The sequence below is a fragment of the Aquila chrysaetos genome, chromosome 13 (genome assembly GCF_900496995.4).
Source record: "Aquila chrysaetos chrysaetos chromosome 13, bAquChr1.4, whole genome shotgun sequence".
NCBI classification, from domain to species: Eukaryota; Metazoa; Chordata; class Aves; order Accipitriformes; family Accipitridae; genus Aquila; species Aquila chrysaetos.
The window spans coordinates 2,618,276-2,644,278 of NC_044016.1; the positions used below are offsets into that span (position 1 = coordinate 2,618,276).

The 26,003-nt window shown below is 35.4% G+C and overlaps 1 protein-coding gene across 34 annotated transcripts in view; it reads left to right on the forward strand.

The window, feature by feature from the left end:
• The window catches only part of NRXN1 (neurexin 1), a 724,516-nt gene that overhangs the window by 80,235 nt on the left and 618,278 nt on the right, over nt 1–26,003 (forward strand). For 15 of the 34 annotated variants that reach the window (XM_030035075.2, XM_030035076.2, XM_030035093.2 and 12 more), the window contains 2 exons: nt 1,422–1,451; nt 2,252–2,263. The exons of 5 other annotated variants lie outside the window; for them this stretch is intronic. In XM_030035075.2, coding sequence (XP_029890935.1) covers nt 1,422–1,451; nt 2,252–2,263 — 42 coding nt within the window. Of the gene's footprint in view, nt 1–1,421; nt 1,452–1,632; nt 1,692–1,736; nt 2,265–26,003 lie in introns of those variants that run through there. 14 more of the 34 variants (XM_030035077.2, XM_030035085.2, XM_030035086.2 and 11 more) reach the window with 5 other exon arrangements.

Below are 26,003 nucleotides of genomic sequence, written 5' to 3' on the forward strand. Positions count from 1 at the left end.
ACACGGCTGTAAACCCCAGGTAATCCCACCAGCTGCAAGGCACTGTATTTGGAAACAGAGTCTATTGCACAAGAGATGGAGCACATCAGGCCCTTCAGTTTAACTACGCATCTAAAAAGGGTGACATGGAAAAGCACTAATTCAGCAAAACCATTGTTAGCCTATTTGGAACATCACTTGAGATTTGGAACTGGTAAGATACGAATCCTTTAAGACTGACTGCAGTCGGGAGTATCTTCTTTGAACTCCCCCCAAGTACTATGAGTCATTTGTGCACCTAATTTTCTTTGTGAATTAGAAATCACAGGAACTCTCTAGGAAGTCTGCTTTCCAATAAAGAGCAGGATATTTTATTGCACACCTTCTTTGTGTGAATCAATTTAAATTAATTGCAAATAAGAAAATAATGTATCACTTCTTGTAGTTGTTGGAGAAGAGGAGCACATTTAACACATGAGCAATTAATAACTTCTAAAATGGATCCTAAAACAGCTAAGTTCAACAAGAATAAGCCTGTTTTTTTAAACGAGACATAAAACGTGAAAAACCTTCATATTTCTAGAAAAATGTTCTCCCTACATCACATCATTCTCAGTGAAAATACAAGTATAATTTTATTATCATGAATTAAAAAAGCTGAATATTTTTAGTTAAAGAGTAACGAAATCTGGCTCTGGTTGAATGATTATTATTATGGACATCTGTTTTGAAATGTCACTAGACTTATACGGGTATGATTGGATTTCATCTCACAATACAAATATAAAGCAAAATCTATTTTTCACAGATTTATGAAGTAGCTTCAGAAGCTGTCACTTAAATTTTCTTTATTGCTATGTATTTTATATTGCATATGTAATAATTTGCCTTCTCTGGAACAAATTCATTCTACTGTCACGTTTCACACAAATAAGGAGACATCCCTTGCATTATCATTTCAATGTGATGAAGAAATTTTATTTAATTACCTGAAATGCTCATTTTTATGAGGGGAAAAAGATCAGACCCAGCCCATTTTTCAGGTTTACACTTCTCCAGGTTTTTAACGTCATTTCACATGTAGAGGACAGGAAGTCCTCCCAGCAAAGTGTTCAAAGCAATATAATCAAAATACAATAAAGACAGATGGAATATTAAAGGAATTGGTTGGATTTGAAAGCATTTTATTATTTTCTGTCATCCCAACTACTGCACAGAATAAATACACAATAAAACAGCACCCAGTGTTTGAATTGCAGTTCTGTTACTCGTAGCCCACAGCATTCCAACCAGTGGTTGAAAAATGCTCTTTGATTTCCCTCTGTGATACAGACATCTCATAGGAAACAGATGCCTGTCACAAAACATTTTTGTCACTGTGACAACACCACCTTCCCGTGCTCCCTTGTTCATTGCTGACTGTGCTCTTGTTTCCCTTCAAGGTCTGGCGCACCTGATGATGGGCGACCAAGGTATGGGCTCTGTTCCTTTTCCACTCTGCTTTCATTGTTTCTTCTTGTTCTGTAGCTGCTTTGAATCCATCACTGCAAACGATGGGCAAGTGCTTGAAAGCTGTCTTTGGCTGCAAACACACACATGGTTTTAGTCACATCTTTTCTTATTTCATTTTTTTTTGTTTGTTTGCTCCGTAAGCTTTTGTCCTTCCTGCCTCCTCAAGTCCCCATCTTGCAATATAATAACTGAAAAGAGGTGAGAGAAATAAGAAGGTGATTAAGAAAATTTCATGTATTTATCAGAAAATACAATTACGGGTGATTCTGTAACAGATAAACGAAGCGCAAGAGCACTCTTCAGATAGCTCCTGAAGGAAGATACTCAGCTTGTCACATTGTACACATTGAAGAGTCCATTTACATTAATGCATGGCTGATTGGAAATGTGCAGAAAGCACCTGCTCCTGGCTTCTGGAATGCTGAGAGTACAGTTTTGCAACCTAATGAAATCAGTCATTTATTTCCTCCTAACCCATTGTCCATGTTACTTTTGTGTCACTCTTTCTTATCTAAGCATGGGTTATTTCTGTGTTTCTCTGCATGTACATGATTGGAAAAAAAATAAACTAAATCCCTAATATGACACTGATTGCATCTCCATTTGTCTCCAGACACTTACCTTATACTTTGTCTCTTCATGTTCAGATACTATTGCATTTACATATACTCATGACTCTTACTGTTGTTTCTCTCCTCTTCTTTATTCTCTTTTTGTCTGGAAATGCTTTCTTCATGGAACCATTTCACCAAATCCATAGGTAAAAGTAAAGGTATTACATGATTTTCTTTATTTTTTAATGCCATCAGTATACTTTAATGTATGTATAAGTAATGCAAATAAATGTAAATCTTTTTGCACTGATAACATGAGGTAGGTATATTTTTAAAGTAAATATTTCATGGATATCAAGGTAAGGAGAAGTATCCTAAAGTACAGGCTGACCTTTTTAAAAGTTTGTCTCCTGGTTTTGTGAGAGATGTAAAGCTTTGGCAGTGATAAAGGAGGCTACAGTTATAGAAAGCATTCAGGATGAAATAACAGCCACGTTTTGAGGTATGCATTTTTCTGTTCTCAAAGAATTGTAGTCTAAACCACCAGGCACAGCAAAAAACATGATGTTGTTCAACAGAGACTCTCTGGAGATAATCTGTCCAGGGCGAGTCCACAGCTTGATGTAAGTTTTAAATCTGAATAGCACTGACTTCAGCAAGTCTCTGCTATCAGGTGATCCCATTTGCCCTGAGATTTTCCTTGTATATTAATCGCTTTGATTATACCTGAGTCAAGAATTGGACAAAGGAACGAGGAAGAATGAACACCAAAGAGAAGTGTGGGGTTTATTTCAGAATTTTTTACTCTTTTTTGTTTCTTTTTGTAAAGAATACCAGCCATGTTTACTTTCTTTCTCCTGGAGGGAACATGTGCAGTAGGGTCAAGACTTTTCCTGTATAAATAAACACCAAGCTTTGCTACGAGGATACTTTCCACAGACATCATGTAAATATTTTTTTATGATAAGAAGCTGGTCATTAAAAGCCATTAAATCTGTGTTACATATGATGCATAATACAGTTCTATTCATCTTAAGCATTTGTCAGGGTGTGCCTACTCTTGGTATAAATCAGACATCCAATCTGCATGGTCATACTTGCTAAGTAGTTAAATTAGAAACAATCATCTTCCAGGTTCCTTGGTGTCTTGGCTGATATAGTGTTTCCACACCTAGAAAGTTCATGTGATGTAAAGACTGTAATTACAAACCTGTAGTGTCTCATTCCTCTTCATATCAGACTCTCTGGAGAGACTGTGTACCTGGTTATAGGTGGGATACTGTTTAAAGGGTTATGTGTGTTCTGGAGCTGTAAATCTTCTTGCTTAGGAAAAGTTTTAAGCAAGTAGAATGAAAAACGGTCTACTGATTTCTTTGTTTTGTAGGATTGTTTTGTTTGTTGGATGGCTGATCCTTGTTGTGTTTTTCTTAACAGTACCTTGTATGTATGACTTCCTTATTACTTATTATTACTATCCTCTTCCTTAACGGTACATGTCTTGGGTGGAGTTACCTTAAAATGACATTTTATAGTAACTGAAGCTTGACATTATACACAATTTTTATTAATATTAAGGAATTCTTTTTCTAGATTATTCTATACACAGAATACATGATGTAGTATGTACAACACTGAAGGTCTTTTTGTATAAAAGGATGAAAACATAAATATTATTCATATATATTATGATTAGTAGTTGATCTGGAAAGTAGATTTTAGCAAAACAAAAACTTTGCAAGTATTGTGCAATAGTTAGACATTAATATTTTTATTTTAAAAGGGTTAACAATTATATTCACAAAAAAATGACCTTGGATATATTAGCTACATTTAATGTTTAATGATGTGCCATGTGACATAGATTAAAAACCAGTGACCAGTCATCTAATCATTTGACTACATTTTTCTTTTTGCATTTTAATTTTTTATTAGATTTATCCAGTTTATATGGGAATACTCATAACTATGTTTTGATAATCACAATAATTCTTCTGCAAATATAATAGTGTATATTTGTTCAAATGGATGGAAAGGGTTTATATGTATACAAACTCCAGTTGCTTGTAATGGAAAATACCCCTTGACATCGAACCATATCCTCAACCAGGAGAAAATGGCCTCATTTTATTGACATTTTATTGAAACTATGCTAATATCGGCTGTTGAAACATGTGACCTTGAAACAGTTGTGATAACACATATTTGTAATATATGACAATATAACAAACCAGGAGGGTGCTGGAAAGAAGCAAAGGGACAAAAGAGGAGCTCAGCATTTAATTCATTTGCACCTATTTCAATCTTTCATTGTAAGTTCAATTCCTTTAGAGGTAGGTAAGGTCAGTAACAAAAGTGGTTGCAAAATTCTGAGAGATTATATAATGAATTAATCTTATTTTGGAAATATAAGCAATAAAAAACTTTTAAGAAGCTTTACTATGTAATTTGCCCTGAAGACTATAAATGGCTGAAGTATCGCCATCTTCTTTAATTGTGTAGCTATTCTTTGGGACACTGGAAAAGGGAAAAAAACCAACGTACCTTCAGAATTGGGACAGGATGTTGACAGGGCAGGGACCTGGTGTTGAGAGAGGAAGGAGGGGTGAGGCAGCCTTTCCAAGTGGACAAGCAATACAAAATCCAGTACGATCTCTCTAGACACACCTGCTCTTTGTCATTTAGTTGTAAATATAAATTGGGATACTCTGGATAATTTCCCCACAAAGATTTTATTGAAGCTTTATCAATATTAACACAGCTGTCACTGTCCCTTAGAGAAAGGCAGAAGCAAAGCTCAGAAGTTGTCACAGTGCTGAGACATCTGTCAGTATTCAAGGTCATATAACTTGATCTATGTACAAAACCAGCTGACATAAAGGAGGATATAACATAAAGCCGAGAGCCTATGTAGAAGTTTGTATCATAACTTTAGAGCTATACAAAACTTGTTTCCTGATCCATTACTCTTTGTAGATGCTAAGCCTAATTCTAGGAAGAGCTGCAAGCTTTTAGTTGTACTGGCATTCGTTTATTTTCTGATAAGCATCCAGAAATACTTAGGAATTCCTTTTTTTTCCCCTGGGAATCACCTACCTGTATACAACTTTAGCAGTAGAGTTGTCACAGCTGTGGTGGTGAAAAGACATAGGCAAGGTAAGTTTTGTAAATGGGGTTCACATTTTTATTAGATTACTTGAATATGCTACTCAGAGCAGTTGTTTGAATTTGAAGCAAACCTTGAAGTCTGCTGCTCATAACAGACATCGAAAAGGATTTGTTTTCCCAAAACAAATTCGTACCCAAACAAATTTTGTCTGCTTTCTCCAACTATTGTAGGTCTAATAAAACTACCATTTCCACCTATAGGCCTCGTCAAAAGTTAATACCTCTTGGATTTCCCACGCAGAATTACTTTGTGATGAATAGTAAATACAACTAAGATTACATGGCAACTAATGTAAAACACTCAGTTTCTTTATTTTTTCAAAAAAAATTCCCCTCCTCCTTTTCATTTTCCTTTGATGAGCAATGAAAGGGATTTGTAATTCAGTTACTAAAAGATAAAGTGACATGTGTTACTTCCTTCTAATATTGCAGTTCTCTTAAGCCTATACATATTTTTACCTATAGTTTATTTCTATGTAAACAACCTACTTTTGACTATATATATTACTCATTCTATACCTAAACACTGTGTTCATACACCTGTTCTATTACTTTAGAGATGATGTGCAGCTTTAAACCGTACGTGAGTCACTCACGTCCATAGCAAACTAATAAATGATATCTAGCTGAGCAATAAGTGTTTCTACCAAAAGATTGATAGTACAACTGCAATTTATTGTATTAGATTACAGGCTTTTGATGTGCTGGTATTTGGTATATTGTGTATAAATGCTGAAGAAACACTTCAGAATGTCAATTTATATATGTGTCAACTTCCTTGCCAAAAGAGGGCAAGTTTTGTATTGCACAAGCAATCATACAATATCTGTAAAACCAAAGTGACGCCACTAATTTGTTAATTATCAATCACACAATTCAGTTGACAACTGGAAAAATAGGGCACTGAAAAAGAGAAGTAATTTAAATATAATCTTTAAACAATCATAAGCATTAAAATGGTATGTTATAGCTAAGTAATTATGTAGTGCTTGTGTCATGCAACACAAATATTACCTTGTGCCAATAACCTCCCCTAACATCGAATTATGTGAAATTCACTCATTAACCTCAATGCGACCACAAATTCATCTTATTGTGATGACTTTCATTTTCGCTCTGTTTTCAAAGAACTAAAATAGTTTTGGCCTCTTACGCTCTCTGATCCTCCCGGGATTGTTGAAAAGCCTATCCTCATCTGCTTTTGTGTGTGCTGCTTCAAAGTGGGTCTGAAAGCCACGCATCCTCCAGCCTTCCTCGACCTGAGCCACCAATAGTCCAGAAGCCATGTAAATGCTTTGGTACAGCACTGAGCTCTAGCACAGCTTATTATTTTTGGCTCGGTGCCCTGCTGACATGGATTCAGTTACATGCCTTCTCAACTGCAGCTGGCTTTTCCCTGGCAAGCACAAATCATGGACGGAGGGCTTTCTTGACTCTGTACTTGTTCACATAGTTATATATCCTAGGTGATAGCAGCTTATTTGAAAGACTCACTGCTAGAATTTAACTGAGTTAATTTAGGAGTTTTACACAGAATGGGGTTGCCAAGCTCAGGTAACTGAAATTATTTCTAAGTGACATTACAGCAGAAGAATGGATAACCTACGTTTCCCTGCTCAATCTCATAGTTTCTTCTACTGATAAAAATGAACAAATCAATAACATTGAAAAACTTATCCTCCATTTAACAGGTTCCAAACATTCTGACAGTCTCATATAATTTACAAAATGATCAGCATAAGAATTTTAAAAATATTCTATATAAAATTTACCTGATTTTTTTAAAATAAGAATTACTTTTTTAAAGAAATTAAGGAACTTCTTTAAATATAAATCTCTTCAAAGTGCTCTAAAGAGCAGTAACTACACATCATATCTGTTCCGTAGTGACTTTTTTTTCTAAAGAGCCTCATAAATATAGTTAAATAGTGGCTGATGTTCACCAAAAATATTGCAGTTAAGTTCTTGTGTGTAACCCATGCACCTATGCCTACACATATATGTTCCAATAAATATTCATACTATCTTTATATTTTACGGTTAATCTTTTCAAATTTTTGTTCAATATCATAATGAACTATACATTAAATGTTTTAATCAGAAGGGTGGTATCTCTATGTATTTAAAAGTTGTGGTGCATTGAAGCAAATAATTTACTTGCACTTCAGTGGGTGATACCTAGCAAGCCTAGAATATGGCATTTGGAGCTGAAGATTCATCTTTGTGTTGAAATGTGATCAATTAATGTTCCCTAAGGAGAAAAATGCAGCAGAACATGACTGTTGAAGAAGTTTTCTGTCTGAAGTACATGGCTCAGAAGAAATCCATCAGCATCAGGACCAGAAATGCAAATTCTGTCTTGAGACACATATGCCCAAAATTATATCTGAGATGATAGCTGATTCCTGATCAGCAGTATGAAAAGAAATTGTAAGGACCTGCTGTAAATATCAAGAAAACTATATGAAGAAGGGGAAACACATTTATTTTAAAAGTGTTATTTTTCTGACGTAAGTCACCACGTGATAATGTCCAATCCATGCCATGAGTTCTAGCACCTTTCCACCACCAAAATAAAACATTTACCGTATTCGGAATCATTCTGATGTCATTCAGAATTATCGTGTATCATATATACATATGTATATATGTCATAGGTCTCCTGTGGATTCAGAGGAAAGAAAATAAATGTGGAACTATGAGGGATTTTATGTAAAAAAAAATGTTATATTTGCAGAAGTGTAGATTTCTGCTGGGTCCAGAGAGCATCCTAGTATACGAAAGTACATATTTAAGATTTTGGCTTCCTCGACAGTAGGCTCCACTTCTGAGCATAGATTTCCCCAGAAGATGGGTATGCTGACAGAGCGCCTTTCAAAATAATATTAAAGCTCTTTCAAGATGAAGGATATATATTTCAGGCCAAAAAGTAGTTGGGGATTTATTGAGGATGGGAAACAGTAAAGCTGTCACTCTGAGGAGGTTAAAAAAAAATTTTGAGCAGGTAAGCAATGAAGAAATAGGAAAACTAAGCAGTTCTTCCTTAAAGCAAATATTTCTTTTTATGTATATATAAATATACATAGCAAATGAGAATTAAAAGCTGCAATGATCTGTATCTTTTTCACACAATGAAATTCCGTGAGAGTTTCATACAAATTTCATAGGCATTTCAAACGAAACGGATATTTCAGAAAGATGTATTCCTTAGATATCCTGTAGAATATCCTGGAACTTTCTCCTTTACACCTTCTTTTAATATCTGACGACATTACTGAGCCAAATACATTGTTAGAGCGACACTAAGGATTACAGCTTCACTCTCGGGCTGCACTACAGCTAAGAATTTTCTAGGATAAAATTCAGTCCTTGAAATCTACAAGAGCAGCTAAACAAATCAGCCCAACAGACTGTAATTTCTATTATTTTAGTGAAAACCAAAAGTAATTGGAGATTATTGTACATCTCACTTATAGCAGAAGTCTCAACTGACTTTAACATTAATCAAATCAGAATCACGCTCAGTGGAGTTTCACCAGTTAAGTGGAAAGAAATCACAGCCCTAAGGAGGAGTATTTTCAAACATCTCTTAAGATTTGCCTACATGCAAGCCTACTAAATTCAGGAGTAAACGTTATCACAATTTGAAGAACTCTTAAGAAAACCACCCTAAAATTGTACTGATGTAACTGAAAACGTGGACTATGCTCTCTAAATGCACATCATAATGATTTTTTTCCACCAAGAATGGCTCCCCACAAAAGAATTTTAAAAGCTATTTAAATAGTCTCGTCAGAATCAATTGTTCTTGTAGAAGTAACAATGCTGCATACAAAATTTTTAACCTACTCTTTACAGTAATTTTCTATGGCTGTAATAGTATGCCAAGCTACTTAGAAACAACAAAAATTTGAATTATCCAGTCTCCTTTAAAATCTTTTAATTAAACAATATAATTTGCACTGATAGTAGTAATATGTCTCTTTCCTGATATTCAAAGACTTCTGTAACACTGTCATTCTTAATTGGTTGAAGGTAGCTTTCTATCTTCACTTCAGGGATCAGCCAGAGCAATTAAGTATCAGTAGAACAGTGAAACTGTGCAATGAACTGGGAAATTCAGGAGCACAAAGGAGAAAACTTTCATAGGAACTGAGTATGAACCATGGACTTCGCTATGAAATTCCATCTTCACCATTCTTTTAATGGTTTTCATACATACCAACCTGTTATCCAAATATCTTTTGTCCAGACTTGGGAGGAAAGGAAAGCAATTGAATTGCTTTATTGAATTAATTTACTGTAGTGAAAGAAGTAATTTTTTCCCCACTTACATCAGCTATATTTTGGGGGGGGTTCTGTTGGCACCCACTTTACGCTAATTCTCTGATCAGCACACCATTTAATTTAAAGGCTGGTTTTTGTAACTTGCTAATGTGACTTAGAGATTCTGGTACGTCTTGTTGCCTCCTTGAAGTAGACATTTGTTCCTTAAAGAAGGGAAACATCTGGGCTGATTCACTGGCACCTTCTCTAAAGCTGTATGGAAGCAACCTCAGATAACAAGAGGCTGCCAGAGTAACTGGTAGACCACACCTGACACTGTTGGCATAACAGCATTGATTTGAGCAGCCTCTTTATATTGGGGGTGGGAGGAAATAAAAGCAGCTGGGTCTAATCCCTTTCATCTGCCTTTGCATATTCTTCAGAGAGAGGGCAGGCTGCCTGGAAAGCAAAATTCAGAAGTAAGTGAGTACAAGTCTGTAATTTTTTCACTGGAGTTACCCTTAGTTCATAGGTCTGTCCTGCATTTCATGTCATGAGCCTCTGTTACCCCATTTTCAGAAGGAGTATCCACCCAAAGGAAAGGAAGCCTCCTTCCAGTGACCATTAATATTCTGCTTCTGAAGCATAACTCTTAGCTGAAAACCCTAAGAGATTGATTCCTGATGCTAGCTACATTGGTAATTATGTGACCCCACTCCCATCCAACAGTAACATCTCTCTCTAGGATTAAAAATTAGAAATAATTTACCTGATTTCCCACTTCATTGAACCTGAATGTCTTTATTAGGAAGAACTTGGGTTATATCAAAAAGGTGCCAGATAAGTGCTTTCCATCTCAGAAAAAGAGATCCTCACAGATATTTTGCTGATAATACAAGTTGGTCCTTTGATTTTCTCAGTTAATGGCTCTGCTTAACAGCTTGGTCTTACAAGGTACTATGCTTACTGTTTGCAAAAGTCCATAAGAAACCTTCAAAAAAATCACCAAGCTCAGTTACAGGCAAATCACCTTTGAAAACTATGTTTGCATGCATATGAGATACTTAATGTTGTGGTTTTACTGTTGAACCTGTGCAAAATGCAAAACAAAGCGTAAATTAGTTTTAGAGCCAAAAGCCTCTTTGACAATGCTGTTTTCACTATGAATGGATGTGTCATTTAAATGGATATTTGATATTATTTGTATTAACTGCAACTACTGACTAGTTGTTAAGTAGTTTTCAGTTTTAGAAGAGTTATTTGGGTGTAATTATATTGAACTGTAACACTGGTATATGTTTACATCATCACAAATATGATGTGAGAGTTCAAAAAATTCTGATTCTATTTTAATTTAATCTTCATATACCTGAACACTCCCAGTGGTACAAGTACTGAACTGGTGCTCTCATTTCACCTGAATACTTGTGCAAACGATGAATTTTTCAGGTATACCTCAAGGTGCTTACATCATTATGAACCTTCAAACACATGTAAATACAGCTGTGTCTGTCAGCCATGAACTCATTTTTTTTTGGTGTCCTTAGCAGACTTTTCAGCCCAATAGTTCTCTGCAATAAATTACTCAAATAAGGATATTGTCCATGACTGTAACTGTATTATAAGGTTTGAAAGAAAATTTAGACTTCAGAAGAGAATCATATAAAAGTATCTAAGTGCAAGATTGGAGCAACAAAGGTAAACTTGGAAATTGGTAATTTTATATGATTCTCGTACAACATATTTATCTGTATAGAATTGGTATGTTCATACATATCCATACATCCTATATTAGACAGAGGAAAAGATCTATGGCAAATCTATACTCTGAACAATACGTAAAGCCACCTGAGTCCCAGTGTTAGTTTACTGCTACATACCTCCTCAGAGCAAAGAAGGGAGCTGTTTAGACTGCTGTGAAAAGGATATATTCCTGTATTCCTATTTAAAATATTGAGAAGCACTGAATACATAGAGTAAAACACAGTAAGTCATTCACAATTCTAAAGGACAAATTCCTCAACAATTTTTAATAGCATATACATGTTTAACATACATACATGTAGCTGCATTCAGGACATAGGCACATACACAGATAAACAAAAACGCCCTGAAACCATTCAGTGCTGCTATACTTCATGATTTTACCTCTCAGAAATACTTCTATCTCAAGTTTTCTATAATGACAAATATGTAATAAAAATGACTGCTGTGTCTGCATCCATAAATCACTTTTATGTGTCATTTACTGTCTCTTCCAGGAAAACACATGTATTTGATATTTATTCATTGTTCTAAAGTAGATCAGAGAGTTATGCCTTGTGTTGTCCCTAAAATGGATAGTCTTGTTAAAGAAACAGGTTTTTGAAAGTTCTGTGTTTATTGAGCTGTTATAAAAGTAATACAAAAGTGTAATTAATATTTTCCTTTTCAGAACACCTAGTTGATCTATAGATTAGCCCTACAGCTTTTAATAAGTACATATAATTCTCAGAAATGTACATATATCTAGGTCATGTTAATTACCCACCTTGGGAGGCAAGAATGTGCCTATACTGCTCTATGTAGTTGGCATACCCTTGAGACCCAAGTCAGAAGAGCAGGCTTCAGAAAGTCTAAAAATACATTTCCTAGGTTCATAGCCGTTAAACTGCTTAAAGAGGAGGTCTCTCATGTATTAGCTGACAGCCTGTAATTTGTATTACGCAGGAAATAAGACTAGATAATCAAAACCAACCCTTCTGGCCTTGAAGCCTATGTATCACACATAATAAGAGACATTACTGTGGTAGCATGTAAGAAAATTGTCAGACTATAAAAAGAGCCACCTCTGTTTTATTTTACTAGGAATAATTTTATCATATTTCTTGTGTAGGTAGGTGGAATTATGTATCAATGAGTCCCCCAAAACACCAAGCCACGCCCTAACAGTCTTTATGGACTAACTGGAAAAACCATTCAAAGCATTCCCTTAAGTCAGAAAGTAACATGAAAACTGAAACATCTTCATGGAAAAGCCTCAAACATGTTTGGAAGTGTGAAGCAAAAGGAGATTAATCTTTCTCAAAGTTCAACATTTTGCTGTGATTTTTTATTTTGAATACTTTAAATTGAGTACTACAATCTCATTTTCAGGAATGTTATGCCATTCAGTATTTTTATTTTATATAGACTCTCATATTTACAACGGTGTATGGGGGTCTTCCAGTTATACAGGAAGAAATGAGGTTACCGTGTTATACAGTGATTGTTATGCCAGATAAACCTGAGCAAAACATTTTTGTGAATTATTTGTGAAGCAAAACTGAAGCTGTTCATTTTTGCTCTTTGATACAGGGAAAAATGCTTATACAAAGCTGACAAATCCAATGAGGAACAGAAATTGTGATCTAATCCAGAAAATTTTATAAACCAGAGGCTAAAGCAGTCCCATAAGAGTGCTCTAAATTAGGCAGAAGAAAGATTCAAACTCTAAGACCCAGATTTTTAATTTAAAGACTGAAGCCAGTGTTCTAATATTTAGTTTCTCTTTGAACCTTACCATTCAAATATATATTCACTGTGAGTTAAGTACTCTTCTTTAGTTGCAATATGCTCATACAAAAGGAGAGGATGGAATCATAGCCTGCTTCAGTGAAGGACTTATTATTCTACATCAGAATTATCTTTATTCATGAAGACTTCAAATACTTTCTTAATCTTCAGTTTTACTGTAGTCAGGAAAAGATTCTGTTATTTGCTAAAATTCAAGAAGACAAATGGGAGTTTGTAGTTTCTCCCTGAACATATGAAAAAATTAGAGGGTTATTTAATTTGATGAAGTTTGAATATTTCTAGTTTAAAAGAATTCCAAACTTTTCCCTGATAATACATGTTGACTATCAGAGAGAAGGAGGAAAGCCAATTGTTGAGGTATATCTTCTAGGAATCATTACTGATGTTCAGTTTCACACCTTGTAGACCAACAGACATCGTGTGATTAACATCCTGTTATTGATTGATAATTTATTAATACAATGTGTGAAATATATGTACAAACAGCTGAATATGTGCCACTGGGGAGAATACAATAGCATATTCACTTGGATGGGGAAAAAAAGTCTCTGCTACAATTATTTTATTATTATTTTATGCACTAATTATTCAATATATAATAAGGAAGCATCTGTTTGTGTAGTAAAGAGGAAGCTTCTCTTTTACAATATCTATCCTCATTTTCTAATCAGTACACTTGCTCTGTGGGGAAAAGACATAGGGAAGTGGGAAACTGGACATACAGCCTGCTCACATAAGGAAAAGCTGAATGCTATTTTTCCCTGTCTTTGGACCGTGTTCAAACTGTGCCGGTGCCGCACAGAGGAACGGGCTTCAAATACATACAAAGCCCGTAGTTCCTCCTGCGCTGCTGTACGGTGAGCGGGACGACTTCAGAAGCTCTGCGAGCAGCTTCCTGCTTGGGCTCACTGTCATCCCTCAGATCCGCCAGAGCCTGATATTTTCAGATAATTAATTTAGTAGAAATGTTTGAGAATAGGGCATATTGAAATGTCACTACAAGGATGCTATCATCTTTTTGAAGGCTGATAGAGAGCAATTGACAGGAAAAAAACCAAACCAAATGAGAAAAACAACCTCAAACCCTCCAGCAGTTATAATTAGATCATTTTGTATAGTTTATATTGGATTATAATATTCACCTTCACATAAATGAGTACATGGGAAGAAAAAAACCACACAATCTGTTTTCCTTTATATTTGCAATATATTATATATTATTTGATCTTGTGTTGCCTCTGTTTTCTAAGAGCCTTTGTTTAGGAGAACTGATGAAGCCCTGATGCGTTCATGGTTGCAACATGTCTGTCATTATGCTGAAGGACAGAGGAAAACCTAATTGGCAGTTAAAGCATGAACTTTCCATACCTTAAAGAATGGTTCTCAGTGACTGTTTTGCCCTTGGTGCATCTGCTGACAGTTTCAGCAGATGTTTGAGTATCAGTGAAGTGTGGTCATGACTGTTGACATGCCCAGACACGTTATTCGTGCTGAAAAAACAGCTTTTCAGTACTCCAGAATTGCTATATCTTTGATTCAAAAGCTAGATTATTTTATTTTTAGGAGCTCTGCATGGAGCTCCTCTGATTGCTTCAATGTTTGAGCTTATTGTAGGGTTTTTGTCTGTAAGTAGGCACTAAGAATAAAACCAAGCAGACAGTACTGCCAATCAGGATGGTTTGGGAAGAGAAATTTATCAGTAGTAACACAGAGCAAGAAAGAAAAAGGAGAAAACTTTGAACATTGTTGCTGGGTAAACTTCAGTGTGTATTGTTACCTAAATTAGCATTATTTTTTTTCTGGATTTCAGTTTTCTTTAGAAGCTATACAAGTTGTGTTTGGCCTGTTTTTTTCTTCTGTCTTGTTTTGTGTGGTTTTTTGTTCAGTTTTGTTTTGGTTTTAAACTAAAATGAATAATGAACAGGGTTTCAGTGGTCTAAAAACAAAGCCACTTGCTGTGTGGAGACAGATGAAATATTAATTGGATTACAGGTGCACTTAATTATTGTGCACTGAAGGTGTTCAGTTTTCCTATGATCATGGCAGTAGTGTGAATATGGACTGAGAGAAAGGTTTTTTCTTATGCTAAGTAGAAACCTCAGGGAATATGAAAAGTGTGAGTAAAGCTGACTGGAACTTCCCTAAAACTTTATGCATCTCTTGTCCCTCCTCTTTCCTGAAGGACAGTGTTTTTCCTTATAGTGTGAAAGTTTATTTTTCTTTTGTGAAGTGCTTTGCTAGTTAAATACCTGTAGCATCTGCCAGATGCTTGCAGTGTGGGAGGATGGTGACTTTTGGCACAAGGTAGTAAGAGCAGCCTGTTCTGGGTTACCGTGTTCAAAACTTTCCCCTGAAAAGCTAAGGCATTAAGTAGAAAACTACATGGGCAAGCTTCAGTAGCCTGACATTTAAATGTGTTTTTAGACGGATTTGAAAACTACCTGTGTCTGTGAAGTCTCAGTTAAGCCAGGAAGGCTCTGAAGAGCTGTAGAAATACAGGCATAAAAGATTTTATTATTCTATTCTTTTCTCCTACTGTCTGCGTCTCCCCGCTGCTAGGAGAAAGGTAACTGCTCCAAAAGCTTTAAAACACCATAGCTATTTCCTGCAAAGTATTTTCTCCTAGGACCGACTGTTCTAATATTCAATAGGCCCAAACAAACCTTTAATAAAACCAACCGCCTGTCCACTTTGTTATTTATATTGCAAGGGTCAGGAAAGGATGAGAAGTTTAGAAGAACGGGAAGGGGAAAGAGCTGTCGGTGGGGGAGTGGACCGCAATTTAGAAGTGCAAAACCCAGACCTGGCAATCCTTTGGCATCACAAGGTCCTTGCTTGGCTTGAGAGCGCAGAGAAAACTGCCTGAGAGACCTGGAAGACATGCCTCATGCAAGCTATCTAGTTGCTCATTTAATCTTTAAAAAGAAGAACCCTGCTTATGCATTTCTGTCACTTTTGATGTATAATCAGAGTTCAACAATGCTATGTTTTTGTCAAAGACATTTCAACTCCAACGCTTTCATATCTTCAATTTTCATAATTGATTTGATAACAAAATTACTTAAGTTCATGACAACGTTTTTTTGAGAGAAAAAGGCTTCCTTCAACCATCCACCTCCCCTCATGACTGTATTTTAACTCATATCTCTGAAAGTAATACTAAATATTTAGGCTATAGGCTTGATTGATCATCACCTGTACATCAGCAGAGAATCTTTTCAAATACAGTGAATTAAATAGAACTGTGTGTACTTTAGCACACGTGCTTTCAGACCAGTTGAGAAGAAGGATGTTGTGAAGTAGATCTATATCAAGAGAGGAAGGCTAATGAAGACAAAAGCCCAAGATCTCTAAGTCTTAAGCAGAGGTCTATGATATTTGCCTAACCAGATTAGGTCCATGGGCAGAATTAAGTAGCAGAGTGCTCTCACATAATCCAAGAGTTGGTAGCAGTGACAAAAGAAGTAAGAAATAAGGGTATGAAGGCATAAGAAAGGAGAAAGAATTTACTGTTTGCCTCTAAAATAAGCAAGCTGAAACAGTCAAAACCAGTTTCACCTCATCCCTTCATACCACCAGCTTGTAAACAGAGCTTCTGTCTGTTTCCACCAAAATTTGCACAGAGTTTTGTGTAGCTTAGCCCTAAATAGAGAGAAATAGTTGAAATAACCTCTGACTCTCCAAAACATAAGCATTTAGGGACAGCTTTTGAAAAGTATAAAGGTACCTAACTCTTACGTGTGGTATTAGGTATCTGGGTACTTCTAGATGCCTATTCCAAACCTGCATTATTATAAGCTTAAAAGACCTTGAAGCACAAATGCTTCAAATCTAATATCAAATATAATGGTAAAAGAAAATAGAATGAAGAAGAGAAGGGAATAGGTAGAGTATATGTTATTATAAAATAGTGTGTTTGAATATAATGCCCAAATATTTATATTCCCCCTAAAGAAAGGTGTTGAATTTTTTGTATCTAAACATGGAAAAAGCCAAAAAGAACCCCTCACTATTTTTGAAGTCTAAAAATTTTATGAGGAAATGGCATACATACATTACATACACACAAACATTACTTACGTGTATTAAAATGTCAAATAATCTGAAACAGAAGTAGCACTATTTCAGAACTACTTCTTTCTGTATAAATCCAGGAGCAATATCTATATAAAGTGACTCTAGAGCACAATGCAGCATGCTGAATGTGTTTAAAATTTATCAGCAAACTCCCTTTAGTTATCAAGCTGGAGAACATTTATCCTATTCATTATTGACATCTCCCAGAATTCTTTCTATGGTTTTGTGCAAATAGCTTGTCAGCCTTTTGGCAAATAGAGGTGATTTTCAGTAACATTTTTCAGATTCTTCAAATTGAATTATACATCCAGAGGCAGTCAATCTTTCTTACCATTAATTTTACAGAAAAAAAATCCTTTCATATTGAAGGCTAGCTCTGCAAAGGCAACCTAAGCATTGCAACGCTAACAGAGATCTAACCAAAGTGCTAGAGAGATCCTGCCCACCAGAATTCACAACCCGTGGCTTAGCATGCAGGATTGTTCAACAATACATGGAAAAATACTAAGTTCCTCTAGGTACCGAGGAAATTTTGGTGCTGGAAACTCCTGTAACTGTGAAGAAGTGGATGAGCAAAGGTTGTGAGATCTAAACTGTGGTTGTCACAATCTACGTTGTGAATTTGCAAACGTCTTAATTTTGGCATTGAACATGAAAACGCTAAGAAGGGACACCCATGGCCATAGCTCTGTGTGTGTTTTGGCAACTTCTGGCTTTTGTTTGTTCTCTTCGAATTCAAATCTGTTAAAACATTTTATTTCAAAGTAGCCTTAAAAAAAAAAAGCATCTATAATTTTAATGACAGTTACAGACTGTTAACCTGATTTTAGTAACTCATTAAAATGTGAGATATATTACCGTTTGGTTAGTATACAAATACTGGACAAGGTCTTTATTAGGCCTTTGACCTCTTTTCTTGCCTATTGAGAGTCTGAAAAGGCTTAAACAGATAAAGATTACAGCAGTATGTGAAATTTTTACATCATAGCTAACACCAAAACTGGGAATAGAGCTGGGCTGTAGCATGGAGCCTTACTTAAGCACGGAGAGCAGAGTCGCTGCCGTGCAACAGGTTGATCCAGCACAGACAGCAGAATCACCAGAGGGACGGTATAATCTCACATACACAAATCTTTTATTGCTACTGACTGAGACACACTCAGAAAAGATTTAAGGTTTGATCAGCCTAGAATATGTGGGGTGTAAAATTACTTCCCTTCCAGTACTCAGAAGTTCAGGATTCATCTGCTCTTATAAAAGTCAATAAAAGTGTGAAAATTGAAGCGTGCTGAATGAGGTGCTATGCAATGCATTTAGTTTGGCATATCATATTGTAAAGAAAAGTCTGAGGTTCTCTTTTAGCTATCAAAAGTAGCCTTCTGCAAATGGAAAAAGGTGAGTTTCTAGAATTACAGATCAACTTGCAATGATTTAATACTTTCCTTAGGAAAACACTTATTAGTATATAAGGTTGGATTGGGGGAAAATGCCTTACAAATCCATTGAGGGTATGCATATGGATTATATTATCAAATGTCAGCTAATAACTACTTTCTTTGCATGGCAAACCTACCTCTTATTATCAAACTGTTTATACTATCATCTAGGTTTCAGTTGTCTTAAAGGAAGAATGCACATATAGCTGCGAGCTGATGGTCAGTAAGTGATAATTTTTTCAGTTTTTTATATATCAAAGTAAGGACGAAGATGCCAAAGACAGTACTGTTTTCATGCTTTTACTTCTTTTGAATCTTCCATTGAAGTTCTACTATTCTCTGTTTTCTTTGGAGTGAAGGAACAAAACAACTGATGCCTTATGTCCCAGCCTTATTGTTCAGCTGCAGGAAATACTCCCACTTTCTTCAGCAGCATTTTAACCTGCAAGCATAATGCAGAATGGAATTTGGCAGGTTTTGTATTAAGTGCTTTATTAAAACTGGAGCCAAATTTTCCTGTAGCTACTGCCTGTCTCTTCAGTTGCCAGGAGTGGCAAGCTTAAGACCAATAAGGTGGGGGTAGAGATGTAGACAAAGATATGTCAGGCAGTAAGCCCATTGTGGCCAAGCAATGAAAGAGGCTATCAAGGATAGACCACTAATTTCAAAAGGCACCTTTCTACTAAGCACAAGTCCTCAAGAGACAGAAGTTGCTGAAGACCGTTATTTCTACCTCTGTGGTGAATTCGAGTTTTGGCGGAGCTGTTGCTGGGGCACAGATATGCAAAACCCAGTGTCTTTACAGTGAGAAAATTTTTCATATTCCATCTCTTGGGAATAACAATTAATTGCTCTAAATTTGTAAGGGAGGAGACAGGGGAGGACTGCAGTATTATTTATTGTAAAGGTACTGGATATAACTGTATAAAAGCCAATCTTCTGCCATTAAACCAGGTATTATGTCAGCTACTAATTCACTTATGTGGTAAATTGTGAGTGCTGCTCTTATCATTGAATTGCTCACAGAAAAATGGAAAAAAAGTCCCACTTGCTCTCCTTCATGCAGCCCACAGATATTATTGGCAGGCTGATATGGTAGAAATTTGTTTTGTGTTCAGAGTGATAGTAATGAAAAGGGTCATCAATATAGCTAATAGTACTATTGATTTCATATTGCTCCTTTTTTCTTTTTTTTTTTTTTTACTTGTAGCGTTGCTTTGCCATGACCTTTCTTTCTTGTACAGTGCATTCTCTCTTCTCCACTTTTAAGAAATGAAAATATACATCCCTCAATCTATGCCTTGAAATAGTCAATAGCTGCTGAAGGAATGTTTTTAACTTTTTAACTTTGGGCTTTGATGTAAGCCTTTCAGACTTTGGGCTATGGCAGGTTATGTCATTAAAATATACGTTAAGCTGTGGCATAATCTAGACAAGTGTAGCGTTTTTAAATGTTTATAATAAATTGATGTATTATCATCTATATGATGAAGCAGTAGTTTGAATAGTATAAAAATCACTAATTTTGTGTTTATATAAACTCCTTTTTGAGGCTTTATATTGAACTAATCAATTTACAATCAGATTACTCAGATACCTCAAAACTTTAAATATATTGACATTTTTTCTCTGAGCTTTATGGAGTAGCCTTAATTCTACTTTGAATCAATAATCTGACTGTGATCTTGTTCATTAGTTAAACTCTGTAAGGGCAATATTCTAGCCTCACTGAAGTCCACAGCAAAACTCTTATTGATTAAAATGAGGTTGGCAGTTCAGCTGTATTATTTTTCAAGATTTAATGACACACATCGTATATAACTTTCAAAGAATAATTATAAATTTTCTCTTTACTTTTACATATGTGAAATATATAGGAAGAAAATTGCCATTTAACAGTCATAGTATTTGCAAAAGCATACATGTGACCCTAGTGACAAAAATAGAGTAGGTCACAAATTTATGGTAGAGAATAAATTAGATGATATTGTGGTGTTATCAAGTTCAGCAAGTATTAGAAATCAGTTCTTAATCAAAGATACTAAGCAGTTAGTGTTAATTACTGTATTCAAATTAGAATGCAGATGAAGATACAATATGGTATTATTTAAAATATAGTTTTAATATGGGCAACGCTGAGATGGAATTGTTTTCAGAGCTGGGAATATGTTGTTGTTAAGATAAAATTGCTCAGAATCACCTGACAATTGACTCTGGCTATTCATCATGCTCTTCCTGAAAAAAGTTGTAGTATATCAAACATGGCTCCATCATATGATGCAAGGAAAAGCATAGATGTGCTAAGCAGGTCTTCAATGTCATTCCAGTTTTGGTAGCTGCAAACCATAAAGTTTAACTATTACTCTTCATCTGAAAAACTTGTATCTTTGTTTTTAAAGAGATATGGTTTTTAAAAGAAGAAATATGTGATTTAGGTGTCTGAGTAGTTTGATCTTAAGATATAAGAATAAAAAAATGTGGTTTAGGTCTTGCAACCCAAAGCCAAGTTGCTATATTTGACATTTACATCCTCCCCAATCAGATTTTCACTGGGGTAACTCTTTGACTAACATGAGTGGGTCTTGGCTATCCAATTTACAGGTGTGTCAACATGAAATCTTAGTAGTAATGTTATGCATGTGAGGTCAGCAGCAATAAGTCTTTCAAGGTATTATCTTTGAAAGCCTGGAAGGCTGTGGATGTAGTTTACAGACTTCTTATATTGTTCTTCTCTACATTGTGTTGAAGATTTTTTTTCATTGCTCATAATCCCTTTGAAGAATGAGATCTTAGCTGCACATTTATACAATTCTATGTTCATGTGAGCAGTTGGAGGGCAAGAAAAGGGCAAAAGAGCCAACAGGTATATTTTATGAAACCTTATACTGTTTCATAAATTCTACTAGGAGCTAGGATCTAATTCAGCCCCCGTCAAATTTAGGGCCACCTCAGAGATTCTCATGACAAATTATGTAACTATGAATGTCCCATTACTGCATCAAGGGATTAATGGGAAACAGCGCTTCTTGAGAGAGGCCCTTCTTTGTGGCAGTGTCATGGGAAATGGTGCCAGACAGCCTATTTGCCAACTTTATGCAATGCAAGGCTTTCTTTCCTGCTGGGGTAGGTCTCAGAAAGCTGGCTAAACTGTCTTACTAGTCCCTTTTCTGTCACCAGAGTCCTGTGAAAGGGTGTAGCAAAGCTGGAAAAGTGCTGTCTTGTGCCTATGACAAATGACATAGCATTTCTCTCTCTTTTTTTTTTTTTTTTCCTCCCTAATTAAGTCACTTGGAATTCAAAAAATGCTTAGACAAGATGGCTCCTCAGATAATCCTTTCCTGTCCTTATTAAGACTACATTCTATATTTATTAAAAAAGTACATCTGTGCCTTCCCTAGTCTAATTATTCTCAAAACTTTAGTTCTATTTGAACAGGTTATTTCTGAAGAACATAAATTGTATTGCTGACATACAAAGATGTTTGCTTAAGAGACATGCCTGTTAGTCACACTAACCTACAAACCAAATCTTTGAAACCAAGCTACATCAGGATGAATATTTATATTATTGGGTCCATGCCTGAGTTCATTCATAAGCTTATACCCTAATATGGGAGAAAAAGAAAATGTTCTTTTTATGGTGCAATTTCATGAGAAGGTTACTTGCGGGTTTTCTTTACATTCACTAAACCAGTATTGTGCATGTTCTGACATCCTAAAGGTCATTTAAAATATCTTTCTCTAGACTTATACAAATTGTGTGAGAAAAAGAAAAAAAAGCATTAGGAAAAATAAGACCTCAACACAGTATTTGAAAGTTTATGATTCATTACAGTTTGCATACTTTCATTTAATTCCCTTGGAGATTTTGTTTTGTATGATTTTTCAAAATAAGAAATGACATTTGGGGAAAAAGAAAGAAAGAGAGACCAGCCTCTGTGTGAGAAATCTATTATAATTCTTTTTTTCTCTCTTCTCCCTGTGTGGTTCACAGAGATGGAAAAAAGTTATTGATCCAAGCAAGAGATCAATAGGCAGAGCCATTCACAATTAGACATTCTGTAGAAAATAACTTGAATCAAATTAACCTGGAGCACCTGATGCAGTTTTGCCTGGTAACCTTGCTTTCAAGCATGTTTTAAGTTTAATAAATTATATTTATGGGGTAAAAAAGGGTGTCTTGAGAATTGTTAAAGATACACTCTCTAGGTTGCACTTTAATCCCCTTTGTAATCACTTATTAGTATAGCTTTTATGCTTTGAGATTATAGGGTTTTATTTCAAAAGACCATGGTCATACTGCTTTTATTAGTTTCACTTCTAAAGGTCATGTCACAGTTGTCAAAAATAAGCGTAGATCTTAGTATTAATATTTTAAAAGTATATTTAAAACACAATGTCGGCAAAGCTGATAATGTTACTCTCCCTATGGTAATTTAAGGTTGGGGAGCTTTACTGATTAAACCCTTCATTTTAATTTTAAACATTTGCATTTAAAAGGTAACTTCTTTGACTGGTAATAAATGAGGCATTGGTTATATTTAATAACTCCTATGCATTGTGGTGTCACAGCAGACCCAAAAGATAGTACATGCTGTCACATTTAGGATGATAGATTCTATAAAACTGTGTTGCATAAAGATGAACCCTTTTGTGCTACCTTGCAAGGTTGCCATGGTGACGGAGCACTGCTTCATGGGAATTTCACTTTTCTGGTAATGTTAGATACTGAACCTAAAGCTGCTTCTTTAGATTGTTCTTAAATCTCACTTTTAATATGATATCATTTTGTAGAGACTTATGATTCATCTTTTGTATCTTTATTTTCTCAGGAATATCTCCTATAATGCTGTTATAGCTAAAGTACTAAACATGTTAACCTACCAAATGCTGAGCATGGTAGACAGTCTAAAGATTTTGTTATTTTTTGTTCTGTGCCATTGCTCAATTTTATAAATATTTAGGATATGTTTTGCAATTCTATACTTTCTCTGAACTATAAAAAGAAAGATCTCAGGTATTTATAGCCTACGGAAATATTTTTGTCATGGGAAAACATTACAGACAATATGCTGTAGACAGATAAATCCTGTCAGTTTTTTTAAAAATTATTTTGTTAGCAAAATGAATTTAAATCTTAGATGTATGGAAAATAGTTACAAAATTGCTTTTAGGTCTGCAAATAAAACCACAATTGTTTGTGGCGTTATCACGCATTTCTCTGTAATATATGATGTATTTTTATTATCCTGTATAAGTAAGAAATCATATGGGAACTTCAGCTGATTCTGACATTCATAAGCCAGTGATTTTCTTTATCTTTACAAATAAAAATGACTGACATGGAAATCCTTACTCTCTGCCTTAAGCACATATTTCTGAATGTTTGGCTGTGGATTGTTCACTGTGCTGAATCAGCCAGAACTATAATATTCTCAAGATACAGCCAACTCCTTGACATATGGCAGAAAATATATACATGAATGTAAGTCATACCATTTGGTACCCAGTTGGAGCTCCCTAGTTATGCTAATGAAATTCATGCAACAGGAATATTTTTTCTGGAGGAAGGATCTCTTGCTGTTTTCAAATGAAAACAGATAAAATAAAATGCTTTCCCGAGGAAAGCGTTGGAAATTGTTCTGCATGTTCTTTTGCCCCATTCATATTGAATGTTCCCCCAGAGTGCTGCAATATTTGTTCAGAGCATCTAGGAGAGAGACTGGCAAACATTTCGCAAATGACTGAGCCAACTGAGAGCGGGTGCTGGAAGATGCGAGAGCCTCTTCCTGCACGCCTCTGCGTGGGGAAAGATGGCACCGTGCTCAGTGTGCTAATTAAACAGGCTTTCCTTTCGCTCTTGCCTCCCATTCAAAGTAATCTTGGAACAAAGAAAGATTGAAAAGGCCAGAAAAGGGATGTCTTAGGAGGAAAGGAATGAAATGAGGGAAGACTTTCTTCTCCCCTCCTTGCAAAAATTTAGACAAATGCAGTGGAGAAAATTCCCTTCTTTGCAAAGTTAGTGATTAAACCCATCTACAACCTGTCCTGCTGCCAGTGAAACCCTTCACTGTATGTAAACTTGCATGCTGTCCTCATTTTGCTAAACTTTGCATGGATTTACATGGACCCTTTGCACTTGCTGTCTTTCTCCCTAAAATTAAGTAGTTTTTCAAATGTTTGCATCACGTTGCTTACGTGAAGAATTAAAAGCTGTTCAGCAGGCAGCACGCTCAATATCCTCATTTTTTTCTTCTAATCTTCTAATTCCTGAGTAGAGTTTGTAAATGAAGAGCAAGAACTTTTTAAAATGTTTCTTCACTTGAGTGTCAGGGTTCTTGTTTTGGTTTTTTTATTTTTGTTAAGAGCTACTAGATGTCAGAATGTGCTGTGAGCTCACCACAGTTTCAGCTAATTTTCCTGTTCCCCAAATAGTAGGAGTTGTTCTTAATAATTTTCTAAGAAGCAAATTTAAAGTAAAATTTCAGAAGTACGTAGCTTTTTATGGAATATGTTAAACTAGCACTACTGTTGTTTTCATATACTGTAAATAATTTCAACATTTTGCTCCAGAGTATCACGATCTTTAAAAATGTAATAAGATTTCAGTAAATCATCTATCAAGTTTCTAATGAATAATACAGTTCATTACTATACTTAAACTGTCTTCTTCACTATCAATGGTGCTACGAGAGGGTAGGGGGACAAGCTGGTGAGGAATGCTTTGAAAAAGTCTACCACTCATATTACTGTGCTTATTCTAAATGATGGTGATAATTCCCCACTTTCTCTAAATATTCATCTATATATAGAACCCCATGTTCTGAAATATATGTTCATTAAGAGAGAAATTTGTCCTTCTGGCAGTATCCTAAAATATTGATAACATCTTTCTCTCTCTTAAAGAGGGAATGCTCAACATATGGAATGCATATGACTTTTTATCTACTGCAGTAGATAAAAGAACATCAGAAGGCTCAAATCCTGAGCCATCTTCTCAATCACAATATAAATTCAGACAATATTTTGGATAACAAGCCACACATCAGCAGCAGCATATCTTCTGTTGCTACTGGCACCTCAGTTCTGTCTGATAAAGAAGGATTATATAAGAGAATGTAGAATAGTGCAAACCAGAGAGAGAAGATAGAACTTATTTTTAATAAACAGCAATTCCTTACTGTCATAAATTATTCCCAACTTGATTTTTTTTTTAAAAGAGGCATTTTTTTCACTTAAATAAATAGTAGAAAAATCACTTTAACTTCAGATACAAGCTATATCCAGGAATCCTGCAGTATTATCACTGCAAATAAAGTGCAATGACCCTTAGTATGCAAAAGATTAAATACTCCAATAATACTTACATTTTTGTATATTTGGTGTGCTGACTCACTAAAGCATGCACACAAGTTCTCTCCCTCTTGCCTCCCTCCCTGTAATAAGGATGTTGTACTCTT